This window comes from Azolla caroliniana, unplaced genomic scaffold (genome assembly GCF_043228905.1).
Source record: "Azolla caroliniana isolate FFs.n. ecotype wild unplaced genomic scaffold, voAzoCaro1.0.p SCAF_70, whole genome shotgun sequence".
Lineage (NCBI taxonomy): Eukaryota > Viridiplantae > Streptophyta > Polypodiopsida > Salviniales > Salviniaceae > Azolla > Azolla caroliniana.
In genome coordinates, this window is record NW_028230505.1 from 74,190 (window position 1) to 88,610 (window position 14,421).

The following is a 14,421-nucleotide window of genomic DNA, read 5'->3' on the forward strand; positions in this document are numbered from 1 at the left end:
GGCTCGCAATCCTGTGTGGTCCATGGATTTCCTATGTTGTAATTTTTTTATGACCTTCGTGACCCTAGAGGTCGTGAAAAGTGTCCCCATGGTAGGTCGAGGTGTGGAGGGCATTGGAATGGGTGGTTGGTTCGGGACATGGTAAAGTCTCTCGGTATATGTGTGCCAAATATTGGGATCCTCGATGGGTGTTTGTGGTCTCGGTTCCCGTAGTCTCTTCCATGCAAGGGCACAATCCCTACTCATGAGCATATGGTAGAGTTCCCAATATTGAGAGAGAGAGAGAGAGAGAGAGAGAGAGAGAGAGAGAGAACGAAGAAGAAGGAGGAGAAACGAATCGACGTTCTAGTCCTCCTCCTTCTCTGTGCTTCACTTCCTTCTTGCATTCCTTCTCATGCAGATCCGCTATGGCGGCATTGGCCACGGCGTCTCCATCCCCATCCCCATTTCCACACTCTTCACTGCCTCCCGCTCCCATTCCTTCCTTCCATCCCTCATCATCTTTTTCCTGTTTCTCCTTCTTTCTCCTCCTCAAACCCTGGTTCTGGTTCCTGCTTCTGCGCTCGGATTCAACTGCGGAGACATCACTGCTCACCATGTTCCTGCTCGCAATGTGGTTCAAATGCTTCTCTCCAACATCATTTCTAAGGTGAAGCTCCTCGAGGCCATTCCATCTGCTCTCCCCGCTCTCGCTGGCTCAGGAATCTAGGTTATGGTCGGAATTCCTAACGTATTTCTTCACAGCGTTGCTCCTTCTTCTTCTGCTGCTGCTGCTGCAGATGCGTGGATACAATATAACCTCACAGCTTTCATGGGGAAAGGAGGAGTGAATGTCAAGTAAGTATGGAATACGTCCTTTTTTGTAGCTGCTTTTCTTCATTTTATTTGACCTGTTCCTCTGTTGTCGCTCGCTTACTTATGGAAGAAGAATTCGATCAGAAACGAGTTAAACATCAAATAAATAGCATGATTCGGAACTTTTGTGCAATAATGCGTAGTAAACGTGGCAATCAAAGGGGAATTTTCCCAAAAACGAGTTAAAATACGGTCAAAGTTTCAAAGAGCTGGCATTATCTAGAAATCTTGGTAAGAGTCTAGCGTGTGAGCTTTGAGATTATTTGAGAATGGGAGAAACTGTTAGGAGTGAACCATTTTCCGTGTGAACAATTAACTCTATATCGCAGAACCTGCTGCAGTTATAGAGCTCGTTGATTATTAGACAGTGGCTTTTCTCTGTGTCTCCGTGTCATGATGACTCTTTATCCTTGATCCTTGATCTTCAATCTTCTTTGTTATGCATTGATCTGCTGTATACACAAGAATGAAAACCGTTTAGTTTGCTCCTTTAGTGATTTATATATGTGCGACGAAGCTTTTCTTTTCTCTGTGTTCGTCCCCAAAAACCTAGGTTTTCAGCATTAGATTCTCTTATTAGATCACATTTCCAGGACCTTGCTATTTAATCTAATCTACTCATCATCAATCCATTGCCGTTGCATTTTGCTGCTTACAGAAGGGCAATTCAGCACAAAAAGACGTACAACTTAAAGGATTAGTATGATCTGGAAGAGTTTGCGGAAGAAAGTTGCGTTCTGAAGGAAACATAATGATAAGAGTGTACGATGTTGTTAAATGAAGATGAACGAAACTTTCCTTCGCCACGTTGTTCTCAGTAATTTGCTGTTGTCAAGCACAACATTGTTTCTTTCTTATGACATTTCAAGGGACATTGCCGTCAAGTCTCCAACCGGATTCAAACGTTACTCTCGTATTCACCGAGTGGAATTTATATATCTTTCTATATATATTATCTCACCTCAACTTGCAATAAATATTGAAGCTTTTGCCATCAGGTACCAAAGAGTTTATCTTTCTGCTATCAATTACTTCCGCATTATGCAGAAAAGCAGCATACGTGAATATTATTCACACCTTATGCTCGTTTATGGTTCTCTTACCTTTTTAGATTCAACGAAGGTTCAAATGCTTGGTCAGTAGGAGATTTGACCTTGTCTTGACTAGCTCGGTAGCCATCATAATCCGAATAAATGTTGTCCCAATTAGTCGATCTGCTAGATTATGTATATGCAAAACACAATGTTCCCGTGGAGTATGCCCAATATTGCTTTTAGAACAGATTCATTTGTGACTATGCACCGATCCAAATTATAACTCTGATCATTCCGTCTTCTTTTATCTATGAAAGTGTCAAAACATTGCTTTTTCTTAGAACTGAGATGAAATTGATGCCTTACGAAACCAACCATCTCTTGTTACATTCAAAATTTAGCCTCAGAATTATATATATGATGCTAAGAAATTTATGAATAATTCGCTAATCTCTGCTTATATACTCCTTTGAAAATACATTACAGATACATTGCAGTAGGTAATGAACCATTTCTGGCGGCATAGGCATACGGAACTCAATGCCAGAATGAGTACATATTATGCTATGAAGAATGTTTACGAATCAATTGTAAAAGCATGTCACCTTGATAGCATGTATGCCATGGTATTGTTCTTGCCTGAAATGTGATGGACTTCCAGATTCATTGACTTTATGTACACAAATCCATCTTGACATATCTAGATCTGAGCAAGCCATGGCAATGTATGTCTTTAATTTTTACTACAAATCTTCCAGATTGTAAATGATTCAATACTATCTTAATAGTAGTTGATCGATGTACTAAAATGGCACAACAAATCTAGTTATGCGTGAAGTATTTTGTCCTCACGGTCTTCTAGACAACATCATTAGTTATCATTAGTGATCATTAATGATAATTTCCAGACAACCTAACGGAAGCATATTCTTGAATGAAATCTTATTAAAAATAAATAAATCCTACATTGAGATAGACATTTTGAACTTTTCTTATTAGAGATGGAATTGTTGTCATGTTAGTAAATTTGTCCCTCAAACCTAAATATCAAAGCTTGATTTTACCATACTAAGATTTATTTAATTTCGATGGATTTAATTGTATCATTTGAAAATAAATGTTTAAACTCACTCCAAATCAATGATGGTTGAAGGTCTAGGCATGATTAAACCCAATACTGCATGGACGAAAATTTTAAAAACCTATAAAGCTTGAATGTTTCCATATATAGAAACTTAAGTATGTTGGTAACAAACTCTAGCATAATGACACAAAGTCTAAGTGCAATGATACATAGTTTCCGAGTTTACGAACAACAAGGGTATACGTTACATAGATAGGCCAAGACACAGAGAATGACTCATATAAATCCCATGACCTGAAACCATGACTCATCCCATCAAGTAGATGGTGTCAATGCTCATCCAATAGTCCAAGATTTCAATTGCTATAGATTGTCCCCAATCCAGTGGTCATCTTGTAGTTGGCTATAGTTCAGTGGTTGGTCACTCATACCAATTCCCACTTCAATTAGATGATGAGCTTGCCACCACTCTTCGACAGAATCGATGAATCTGTGAGCTTGTTGATCACACACCACATAAATTGGATGATCCCTTGGAGCATCTACAATGTGGAGTATGCCAATACCTACTGAAGCCTCACCCCTTTGATGAAGGAGATTGCTAGAGCACGACAAGCTTCGAATCATTAATCATGGATCTATTGAACGCGGACGGAGTATACCAATAGCTCATGGCTCACACAAGCCTCACCCCTTTGATGAGGAAGATTGCTTGAGCTCAAATAGAGACAAACATAGTGGTGCTCCAATGACACTACAAGCTTCGATTCATCAACGGATGGTGAATTCACTGTGCCTATAACAAGGTTTCTTAGAGTTAAGAAAAAACAAGCTCAACCACACTTGTTTGACCACCTTTTGTAGGAAGAGATACTTTTCGTATTAAGTGTACTATCAATATAACTTGATGATCTCACGACAAACTAGTTGAGGATTTTTTTCTTTACATTTCTCAATCGAAGCTCTCTCTGGGCTCTGGTGCATTTCTATAATGAAGAGCATTTCTCATGATCTCTTCCATTTCTGCCCGGGTATATCTAAAGTGCCGAGTTGCAATTCCAAACTGCAATCAGCAGCTTTAATTTAAAGTACTCATTAACAACAAATGAGAATGATCCTTCTCTCTCATCGAAATCGTAGCTTTGTCCATTCACCAATTTGACACATCTTTTATATTGAGTGCCTGTATTAATTGCGTGCATGTGAGCCAGTAGTTGACATTCAAACTTGTGGATGTATCTACTATGGTGATTTAACTTTTAAGAAAATTATGTTTGTCCTTAAATAGGTCGACTGTATTTGTATTGATCTACTATGCAATGCCAACTTAGTATACTTACGAAAAGTATGACATTTCTCCTCTCATAGACTGATAATGTTTGTATTCATCAACTATGCAATTCCGACTCAGAATTTGGAGGATACTATAGTTACCGGTTTATCACAATTAATTCATTTCGTTCCATTATAACCATTTCATCCACATTATTACTAACATTGCCGATTTGGAAGGCCACTATGTCATGACAAACAAGTGCGTGAAGAGATTATGTGCCCTTGTCAAAAATGTATGAGGAGATACTTTTCGCAATAAGTGTACAGTAGATATAACTTAATGATATCTCCATGAGTCTCACATGACGACAAAACTAGTTGAGGAGTCTTTGTGAATTACAAATAAAAGTGTTCTCGTGTCATTGATGCAAGGCATGGTAAACAATGGTCATTGGGCCCACTGTGGAATAAGCGGTTAATTATAGTTCGATAAGCTAGGTGTACATGATGATGAAGATATATACACCCCTGAAAACAATTCTAATGGGTAATAGTTTCTCACCGTTAACATTTTATATTCCTCTTAGAGTGATGGCATTGAATCCACACATTGCTACACCTTGACAATTGCCGTTTGATGAAGGCTCAAATATCTGCTTGGGAGGAAAACTTAGATTCGACAACATATGGAAATGTGTCTGTTAGAAATTAGGAACGAAAGAGTGTTGATAGAAAAGAGATGGTCGTTGCGAATCACATTTCTGCTCAATATCTGAGTTTCTCGTACAATGGGGCTTCAGATTTTGACAGAAGTAATTATTAGATTGAGACAAAAAAGATCATAAACAAGGTGATGAATGATAAAAAAGGATGCAAGAGTCATAAGTTTCAGGAGACAGAGAGACATGATTTGTTACCAAATGATCGTCCATTTATTAGCCACGAAATATAACAAGGTAGCAAATTAGTAGGTGCAATTTTAATAAGCAGGAGACCATTTTATATGATGGTGAGAGACAAGTTATCAAAGAAACTTCATCGATTAATGAACAGTCTTCGATTTACAAAACAAGAGATGTATGTATGTCTAGGGAGGCTGTGCTCCTATGTAAACCTAAGGAGACTGTGAATGCCTAGGGACGCTGTGGTGAGGCCGAAGCTTCTTAATGACAAATTTAAACTTGGATTTCCGGATAATCTTGTAATTGCCGGATTCAAGGCTGTCGAACTGCTGTTGTCGCTGCTGTGGCAGACTCCTTTTCACCTCCATGACCTTGTGTTGCTGCTGAAACAGCCGCTTCTTTTCCTTTGAAGAAGAGGATAATGCAGCGACCCGCATCCGACTGAGTATATTGGGTTTGGCCTTCCTCCATTTCCTAAGTGTATGTTGCTGCTTGTGGACCAGGTGATGATGACCCAATTGTTGCTCCTGTAGTTCTTCTGGCTGGAGGAGGCAGATGGTGCGTTGCCGCTTTGCCAAAAGCTCTCGCTCATAACCAGCAGCTAGCTTCCGTTTTGTAATCTGCATCTTCTCTTCATAGCTGCCGCTGCTGCTGTGATGGTGGAGGAGCTTCTTCCACGCAGAGATGAGGGCTTTGGCGAGGGAGGCGATGGCGGGAGAAGGGTGTTTGGTTAATTTGTGGACGGCCTTGCCAATGCGGGTGTCGGTGAGAATGTGGACGTCCTTCTGGAGCCGGATGAGTGGCTGAAGTTTGTGCAGCAGGTCCACCAAGACTGGAATCGAATTTGGTAGAGGACTCGCAGCAATATTCATGATTCGCTGCTCAATTGCTGCAACCTCTTGGTGGTGACGAGTGTTGACAGCAATGGAGGAGGAGGAGGAGGAGCAATGGGTTGGTAGGCGCATATCCATGGATTGGATTGGATTGGATTGGAGTGAGCTAGCTTGTAAGGAGGAATTAGGGTTAGAATTATGGGTTTGCAGGATATTATAGGGGAAATGTGGCAGATGGGATGGGGATAGAGATGGATGCAAGGGGATTGAGGGATTGAGAGAGAGGGAGAGAGAGAGAGAGAGAGGTGATGTGCTATTCTGGAGAAAATCGGGAATTAGGGTTAGGGTTAGGGTTAGGGTTAGGGTTGGGAGGTTGCAGGATTTTATAGGGGAAATGTGTTGGCAAACGCATTTCCTTTGCGTTGCGTTTTCGGCCCCAAATGTTTCTGCGTTTGCCTGCCCCCTGCGTTTTCTGGGGGGGGGGATTTGCGTTTCTCTGCTTTCTGCGTTTGGTGCAAATTCGTTTGCGTTTCTCTCTGCGTTTTCTGACACGTGGCACCGCGTCAGCACAACAATGATTGCTTGCCACGTGGCAGGCACCTGAGGCCTGTCGTTTTTCTTTCTTTCCTGATGTCCGGACGAAAAAGGATGATAATAAAGAAAAAAAAAAGAAGGAAAAAAAACAAAAATATAAAAACTGTCGTTTGCTGCTTTTTTTTTTGTGTGTGTGTTGTTTTTGTCCCTTTATTTTTTATATTTTCTGAGTCTTTTTTTTACTTATTGTTTGAGTTTCTATTTTTCTTTTTCTTTTTTTAAATGAATTATTTATTACAGCAAAAGACGCTTGATAAAAGAAATGTATAAAAACAGAGTATGTATTTTCAATAGCATCTGAAAGCTTATAACTTGAAATAGGATGCAGATATGAAGCAAACTTGAAATAGAAGAGCCCTAGGGGGTATATATTAATATGATAATGAATATGGCCCAAGTATGAAATAAGAAGGTTTAGTACTTAGAATGGAGTAGCAGGATTTTTTAGCAAAAGTATATTTGTGGTTACATTTTGATTCATTGAAATACATTAGGAAATACATTAGGAAATACAACGACCCAACCCACCCAATGCACATCTCCTAGTGGTTTCTTTTCCTACAATGTTTTCATAAACCATTGAAAGGTGAGATTCCTTAAATACCTCGACCCTTTGCATTTTTCATATACTTCGTGGAAAGCTTAGATCCAAGATATGGAAATATGTCTGCTTGAAATTAGGAAAGAAAGAGATGAGGACATACTTCATTAGACATAAAAGAAAGAAGCAAGAATAGCCATTGAATTATTTCCAGGAGACAGAGATATGATTTGTTAATGAATGGTCATCCATTTATAATGCAAGGAATATAACATGGTCACAAATTAGTAATTACAATTTTGGTAAACAGGAGACCACAGTGATGATGCGAGGATTCAAATTGTCAAAGAAACTTCATTGATTAATGAACTATCTTCGATGCACTACAGAAAAGCTTTTTCTGTAGTAAAATAGTAATGTCAACAATCAATCGTAAACACCCGCTAAACTCAAAAAGAAGAAGCAGAATGCGATCAATTTGTGGAACCCTTATAATGGGCACTTTTGTTGTACTGATCACTTGAGTCCTAACCACATCAAATTGGATCTACTACCTGGCAATATAGCGCGATCTCCACCCTAATGATTCGAGATTCTTTCCCATCTTCGGAAAAAAAAACATATCACTAAAGCTCCGACAAACTTCGCGTCATTTCTCAAACCTATATCGTGTGTGTTTTGTCTTGCGAAATATGTACGAAGATTGAATGTTACAGTATGCCTTAAAACATCATTATTACAATGCACGGGGTATATGTGAGGCTTTACATATAGCGAGTCTATCGATCTATTGGCCCATTTGAGTTAAGCTAATGATTGACTCTAGATCCTTTTCAGTGGAGGCTTGCCGCATAAAACAATGTGAAACACAGAATCGTGACCTACAGCTATATGAAAACATAGATATGCATAGGAAGATTGAGTGCTAGTGGGAAATTTGTGGGCTTTTCTATAAGCAAATCATCAAACCAGCTTGCTTCCAAAATTAAAGGGCTAATGATGAGGGGCAACCATAACCTAATATGAATCATCATTTTCATTTATGAAACAACAAAATGAGGTAGTTGCATCATACACAACATTTGCTCATAATGGCCCCATTGTATTGTGGTCAGAAGTAAATTCATTTTTAGGATGTCACACCACAATTTCCATGCAATTCTTGAAGGATATAATCATCATGGACAATTGAAGGTGTGTATGAGTCATAAAGATCTTCATTGTATCGACAATTAGAGAAATCGTGATTAACATCATCTATGGATCGCACGATGTGAAGGTCATCATCATATTCATGTAAGGCATCCAGACTAAAGGAATGTTGATCATAATAGCTACTGTTGATATCCTCAATGGATTGAACATTGATGTCATCGTGAAGCCCATAATCTACTAATGCCGCCATATGATTCGCTTTACAACTTGCATCATTCGCATGGATCGGATCATCCAATTTATGTGGTGTGAGATCAACAAGCTCATGGATTTGTCGATTTTGTTGGGGAGTGGTGTGAAGCTCATCGTCTAATTGAAGTGGGAATTGATATGAGTGACCAATCACTGAACTATGGCCAGCTACTAGATGACCACTGGAATGGGGACAATCTTTACTATTGAAATCTTGGAGTATTGGATGACCATTGACACCATCTACTTGATGGGATGAGTCATGGTTCCCGGTTAGGAGTTGAACTAGAGATGGGAAGTAGGCGGGATTCGAGCAAGTCACGGTGAGGGTGGGCGAGAAGACATGAACCACACGAATGACATGCGTGGTAGTACCGAACTTATGCTTGTCTTGGGTCATTGCTGAGCAAGATGCAACATTAGAGGCACTAGAGTACACTATATCATTTTTTGGCTATGCCGATCCTATATTTCACAATGGGCTATATTGGTTCGTGTAAGAAGAAGAATTCAGGAGCCAAAGGAATGGATTGAGTACTGATTGGCAATTAAGGATTAGCAATTGGCATACAATTGAGAGCACATAGCTGCAAATTCGCTCTTGAATTTCACTTGAAATGAAATGAGTGGGTTATACATGAGAACGGATGTGACATAAATATGTAGTTTGAAAGTTGGTACTATGATTGCAAATTATTCTTTGCTTTTGAAAGATATAGTTTCCTTAGTGTGTTCCAGCTGTGTGCCAAGCCCCACCACACACACACACACACATTGTTCTTGAGCACTTTTACTTGGTTTCAAAGTTGAAACAAGCTCGACTTTAGTTAGTGATGGTCGGAAGAAGTGTGAAATACCCCGTCGTAAAAACAATGAAATGCCCTTCAATTTTCGTTGTTTACCCTATAGCCTCGAGTCAACCCTAGAGAGAGAGAGAGAGAGAGAGAGAGAGAGAGAGAGAGAGAGAGAGAGAGAGACATGGGATCCATTGACCATATACAAATCAATAAAAAATGGGATCCATTGATCTATTTCATCTCACCACTCCTATATGACAAAATTGAAAATGGATAACATTAGCCACTTTATTGACATTTATACTATGATAGAAGTTTAAGAATTTAAGTTTTGCCTAGTTTTGGCTCTTTGCAACCACGTGTCAATGTCAAGTTGTGGAGCTATCTCTTTAGAAAATGATCTCAAACAAAATCTACAAAGAGTTTTCAAAGAAATACAAAGCATCAAACCCACTGTTTGAGACTTTAAGGCGATATACCTGAATCTTACAACTTGTTTAACAATAATTTTGAGGGCATATCTAAAGTCTTTTACATGATTATGCTTTTCTCATTGTGCTTTGTGTCGTATTGCACACGAGTCACCCTTTTGAAACTGATTATCGAAGGAAAAACCAATGAAGAGAAAACAAATCGATATATTTTATGGATATTTAAAGGCTTTTCGTTCGAGGCTTCTCAAATTAATAGAATAAACATACATATCCACACAAGATTCTTTCTTCCAATCACACGACTACTCTCCAAAGCTCAATATGAATATGACTATGTTCGTAATCTAGGTTGAAAATGTGAGATCGTAGGCACTACATAATGACGAAGTTACCAAAAGTCTTTGTATCATATAATAGTTACTAAAAGTCTTTGTATCATATAATAATTGATATCATATCTTTGTGTCAATTGTTACCCAAGCTCTTTGTAACAAGAAAACTTAAGTATGTTAGGTGTATGCCAATATTTAGATTTAATAGCCTTTGGAAATAACACAATTACAATACTCTTCAATGGAATGGGAAGGTGGTGTGAAAACTTTATGATTAATGTCAATGGATTGATTAATTATGAAAGGTTTATTTGGATTAAGTATGAAAGGTTTATCCAAATAATTTGATGTAAGGTTATCACTCATTCTCTTTGTAGTGTTTTGGAAATTTAAATTTAAGTCATCTTTGAAGGAGAAATGAGTGCAATGTGTGCAGCCTCCAAACCACCATCTTGAAATATAAGCCGGGAATACACACTTTTCAAGTTTCTTTTCAAAAACCTTAACCTCACATTTACATTTATTAGCATTTGACTGTATAGTTTCTTATCCTTCATGTATCAACAGTGAGAACCATAAAGCATTCGTACAATGAATATGTTAGTATGCAAGCAAAAGTTTTGGATAGAATGATTGTGTTATTTTATTTTTTTCAAGAATGATTGTGTTATTGCACAAACGAATTTCCAGCAAAAACATAAAGGCTTTTGAAAGAGATAATAGCTTGAATGAAGTCGTGTGACCTATTATTTGGATAATTCCTTAATGAATAAGGATTGTAAACTATTATTTTAGTATCAATGACTCATGTTAAGACATTTCTGTTTTACCATTTACTACTATTCATATTGCAATGCATAACTTTGGGATAATTCTTCAACTCATCCGCAATCGATCCTCAAGAATTCAAAGGTTCATGTTTGATTAATGGCCCCAGTGTTATATGACAAAATGTACAATATTAGTGACATACACTAGCAATTCCAACTTCGTCCCAATTCGAACTTTCCATGACTTGCAATGAATATAATTTTACTATTATTTGACGTACATCCCAAATAATCACTTAAAATCATAGAAACACTTAGAGTTTTGTGAATTTCCAACCACTTTTCAAATACTTGTGACTCTACAACGACTACTCTAATGATCTTGGAAATTTACAAATAAAATTTCGTAAGTATCTTTGACAATCGAAGTTCATATTCCGAGTCCAAAAATAGTTACAATGCAATACATCGTTTTGTTCTCCCACCTTATGGTCCTACTACCTATGAGGAATAAAGAGAAAACGACATTAGAAGTAGTTTAATTCAAGTTGAATGCAACGAATTAGTGTGTTTTTCAATTATGTTGGACATTGACATTCATATAAGAATTTCTTGTATATCTATGAAAATGAACTAACAAATAGAAAATGCAATAAATTTATAAAGTTGCATACATTAAGTCTTCCCAACTTTGAGAAAACTCATTGACTATGAAAAGATAGTACACAAAAAGCAAAACTTTGCATTCACAATGATTGAAATAAGAAGCTTGGTGTACATCAAATGCTTAGTTATATCCAAATACTTATATTTATATTTGAAGAACATGTGCACTTGTGTAGTTTACCAAGTTATTATTTGATATAGATGAACCCAATGTAAGAAGATTAAAGGTTTGTATTTAGTCTTTGAAGTAACATATTTTAAAGTTAGCTTCAAAAAGAAGTAGGTGATGTACCATCGGTAGAGCTATCCCAAAAGCATGACACGGCAGTAGTCATTCCGGCTCCATTCTTTTGCATGATAATGCAAGTAACTTTCATATGGACAAAAGCCAACAAAATTAGCAAAAAGCATGCCCACATCATATACATATCCCAAACATATTGTCCACAATGAATTCATTTAAGAGCAAAACACCAAAAATACCCCTAGCTTCTTTGATAAAGTCCGTGCTATGAAAGGGTCTCCGAGGTAATCTTCGAAACATAAGAGGTATTCTAGGACACACCAACATGCTAGGGGTATTTTTTGGTTGTTAGTTCCTTTGTTTATTTACACAAGCTTAGATGTGTCCTAAAAGGTTATTCTTGAGATTTCTATCTCACCTACATATTTGAAAGGCTTATCAAGGTCTGACAAACGCTTCATGCAAAGCTCTACCACATCTGATGACCATTGTTTGACCTAAACCAAAGCTATCGAAATGATATCAAGAAGTATCATAGAATACAGCAATGAATATTATTATGGTAAAAACACCACCAGCATTTTGTATATTTACCAAAATGCCCTTGAGGTTTTCAGATTAACAAGAATAACAATCACTTTCATGCCACATAGGGGTATCACAATATTTTTGAAACCATCAAGATATTCTTGTAGATATCTGAGGAGTCAGGGGTGTGTTATTTCCCAAATTTTCCTCTGCAAACACCCTTGTCAAGCATATTAATTGAGCAATCTGTCTCCATTTCCTCCCGTTTTTAGTGGTTAATTGGATGCGGCATTTCAGAAATGAAGAACAACGTAGGGATATCCCGAAGTTTTCGCTTGTCATTATTCCAAAATCAATGGATTTGCAAATTCTGTTGGTGGATGCATTCCATGAGCTATATATGACTTGGAAGAGTTAGTACACTAATCTTCTTCTTGTGCATAACCATAACTAAACAAGTTTCGCTAGTCTTGTTCAAATACAAACATTATTCCTTACATTGATCGATCTTCTCTTACTCGAAGAGGAAATGCATGAACTTTACACGCCAAATCTTTTTCAAATACACTGGCTATTCCTTAAGATTATCAATAAAATAGCTATGTGGCAAGTAAACATATAGGCTATTGCTTAAAATGATCGACAATGGTCACTTTATGCACTACAATCATTGTTACTTCAAGACCAATCAGACAAGTTCTGCCCACCAATCGTTATTCAAATACTTAGGTTATTAGTATTGGTGTAACATTGGTTACGTGTTTTCTGTTAGGTTGAAGTATGAAGGCTCACCTTATCATGGTGAAATTGAGCACTCATGATTGTCTCATCTATCGAATTCTTTATAATCCGACCAATATCGTCCGCTACGAATCTTGGCTACAGTTACATACAATGAATTTCAATTAATGATCTCTACTTGATTCAAAATATCTTTATTATAAATTAACTTTGCACACACAGACACAAACAAGACAAGGAATTGCTACATGAGAACACTTCCTTTCGGACATGATACAAATTTTATTTGTAATTGGCACACAGGCATGGATATTGATGGACAACAAACACATAATAAAGGTGAATACATACATCAATTTGAGATCCAATATGGACAATGACAAATAGATGATGGTAATGACCAAAAAACACATATTAACAAACAATGAATACATACATCGATTTGAGATTCGGTCGATTCCATCAAATTTGTCACAGCAAATTATATATCTCCAACAGATGATGGCGGGCTCATGTGATGTCAAACGAGCATCAAAATCTCCAAGGCAAGCCGGCACAAATTAGAGAAAACGCATGCATTTTATTGAAATCTTTGGTTCTGTAGCAAGACAAACAACTTTTTCTCCTGTTGAACATCTAATTGTCACATGATAGCAAAGAGTAGGGGAGGGAAACCGATGTTTGTGAGTTTGTCCTACACACAAAACTCATAGATTTACCATGCATTGTATAACTAACTAAACTAACATTTCATGTCTGTCAGGAGGAATTGGGATAATTCGATCATGCTTGATGCATTTCTCCCATGCAAACATATGCAAATCCATCTATTAAGAGAGAGAGAGAGAGAGAGAGAGAGAGAGAGAGAGAGAGAGAGAGAGAGAGAGAGAGAGAGAGAGAGAGAGAGAGAGAGAATCACCTGCACTCCTTTCCTTAATTCCTTTCTTGTGTTCAAGAGAAGAAGAGAAGGAAAGAACAAAAGAAGGAGATTTGTAGTTATATTTTCTATATGAGCTTTCATGGCTGTGTCCAAACCTTGGCGGACAAAATGCACATACATAACATAACATACATACATACATACATACATAACATACATACATACATACATACATAACACACATAACACATACATACATACATACATACATACATATATACATAACACACATAACACATACATACATACATACATACATACATACATACATAACACATACATACATACATACATACATACATACATACATAAATACAGATGGAGACATAACATATGTCATACATATGTATATACATACATATATACATACCTACATACCTACATTATGCTCAGTGGAGTTTGTTTTTTTAAAGATATCCTTTCATTAGTGTAAACAATTTACAA

At 37.3% G+C, this 14,421-nt stretch overlaps 2 protein-coding genes across 5 annotated transcripts; one reads left to right on the forward strand and one right to left on the reverse strand.

Annotated features, from left to right (window-relative positions):
• Window positions 1–371: 371 nt before the first annotated feature.
• Window positions 372–2,952, forward strand: LOC147849397 (glucan endo-1,3-beta-glucosidase 5-like). 4 transcript variants are annotated; one of them, XR_015531786.1, is made up of 2 exons: window positions 372–837; window positions 926–1,083. XR_015531786.1 is itself a non-coding variant. In XM_087337574.1 (2 exons), the coding sequence occupies exons 1-2, from the start codon at window positions 713–715 to the stop codon at window positions 2,413–2,415; spliced, it is 165 nt and encodes a 54-aa protein (XP_087193700.1). In that variant the 5' UTR covers window positions 372–712; the 3' UTR covers window positions 2,416–2,952. The 4 variants fall into 4 exon arrangements, 1 of the variants encoding a protein (XP_087193700.1); XR_015531785.1 differs by having other exon boundaries at window positions 929–1,083; XR_015531787.1 differs by having other exon boundaries at window positions 940–1,083.
• Window positions 2,953–10,991: 8,039 nt separating this feature from the next.
• On the reverse strand, window positions 10,992–14,072 carry LOC147849398 (uncharacterized). Its single transcript, XM_087337569.1, has 6 exons — window positions 13,957–14,072; window positions 13,474–13,635; window positions 13,089–13,175; window positions 12,187–12,265; window positions 11,817–11,894; window positions 10,992–11,359 (listed from the first exon to the last, which is right to left on the reverse strand). The coding sequence occupies exons 2-6, from the start codon at window positions 13,498–13,500 to the stop codon at window positions 11,289–11,291; spliced, it is 342 nt and encodes a 113-aa protein (XP_087193695.1). The 5' UTR covers window positions 13,501–13,635; window positions 13,957–14,072; the 3' UTR covers window positions 10,992–11,288.
• Between the last annotated feature and the right edge of the window lie 349 nt (window positions 14,073–14,421).

Coding starts and splice junctions, on each gene's coding strand:
- LOC147849397 (XM_087337574.1), top strand. CDS start 713: ATGGTCGGAATTCCTAACGTATTTCTTCACAGCGTTGCTCCTTCTTCT. Junction 838..2,375: donor AAAGGAGGAGTGAATGTCAA/GTAAGTATGGAA, acceptor AATACATTACAG/ATACATTGCAGTAGGTAATG.
- LOC147849398 (XM_087337569.1), bottom strand. CDS start 13,500: ATGGAATCGACCGAATCTCAAATCGAT. Junction 13,176..13,473: donor CGACCGAATCTCAAATCGAT/GTATGTATTCAT, acceptor ATGTAACTGTAG/CCAAGATTCGTAGCGGACGA. Junction 12,266..13,088: donor CTCAATTTCACCATGATAAG/GTGAGCCTTCAT, acceptor GCTTTGGTTTAG/GTCAAACAATGGTCATCAGA.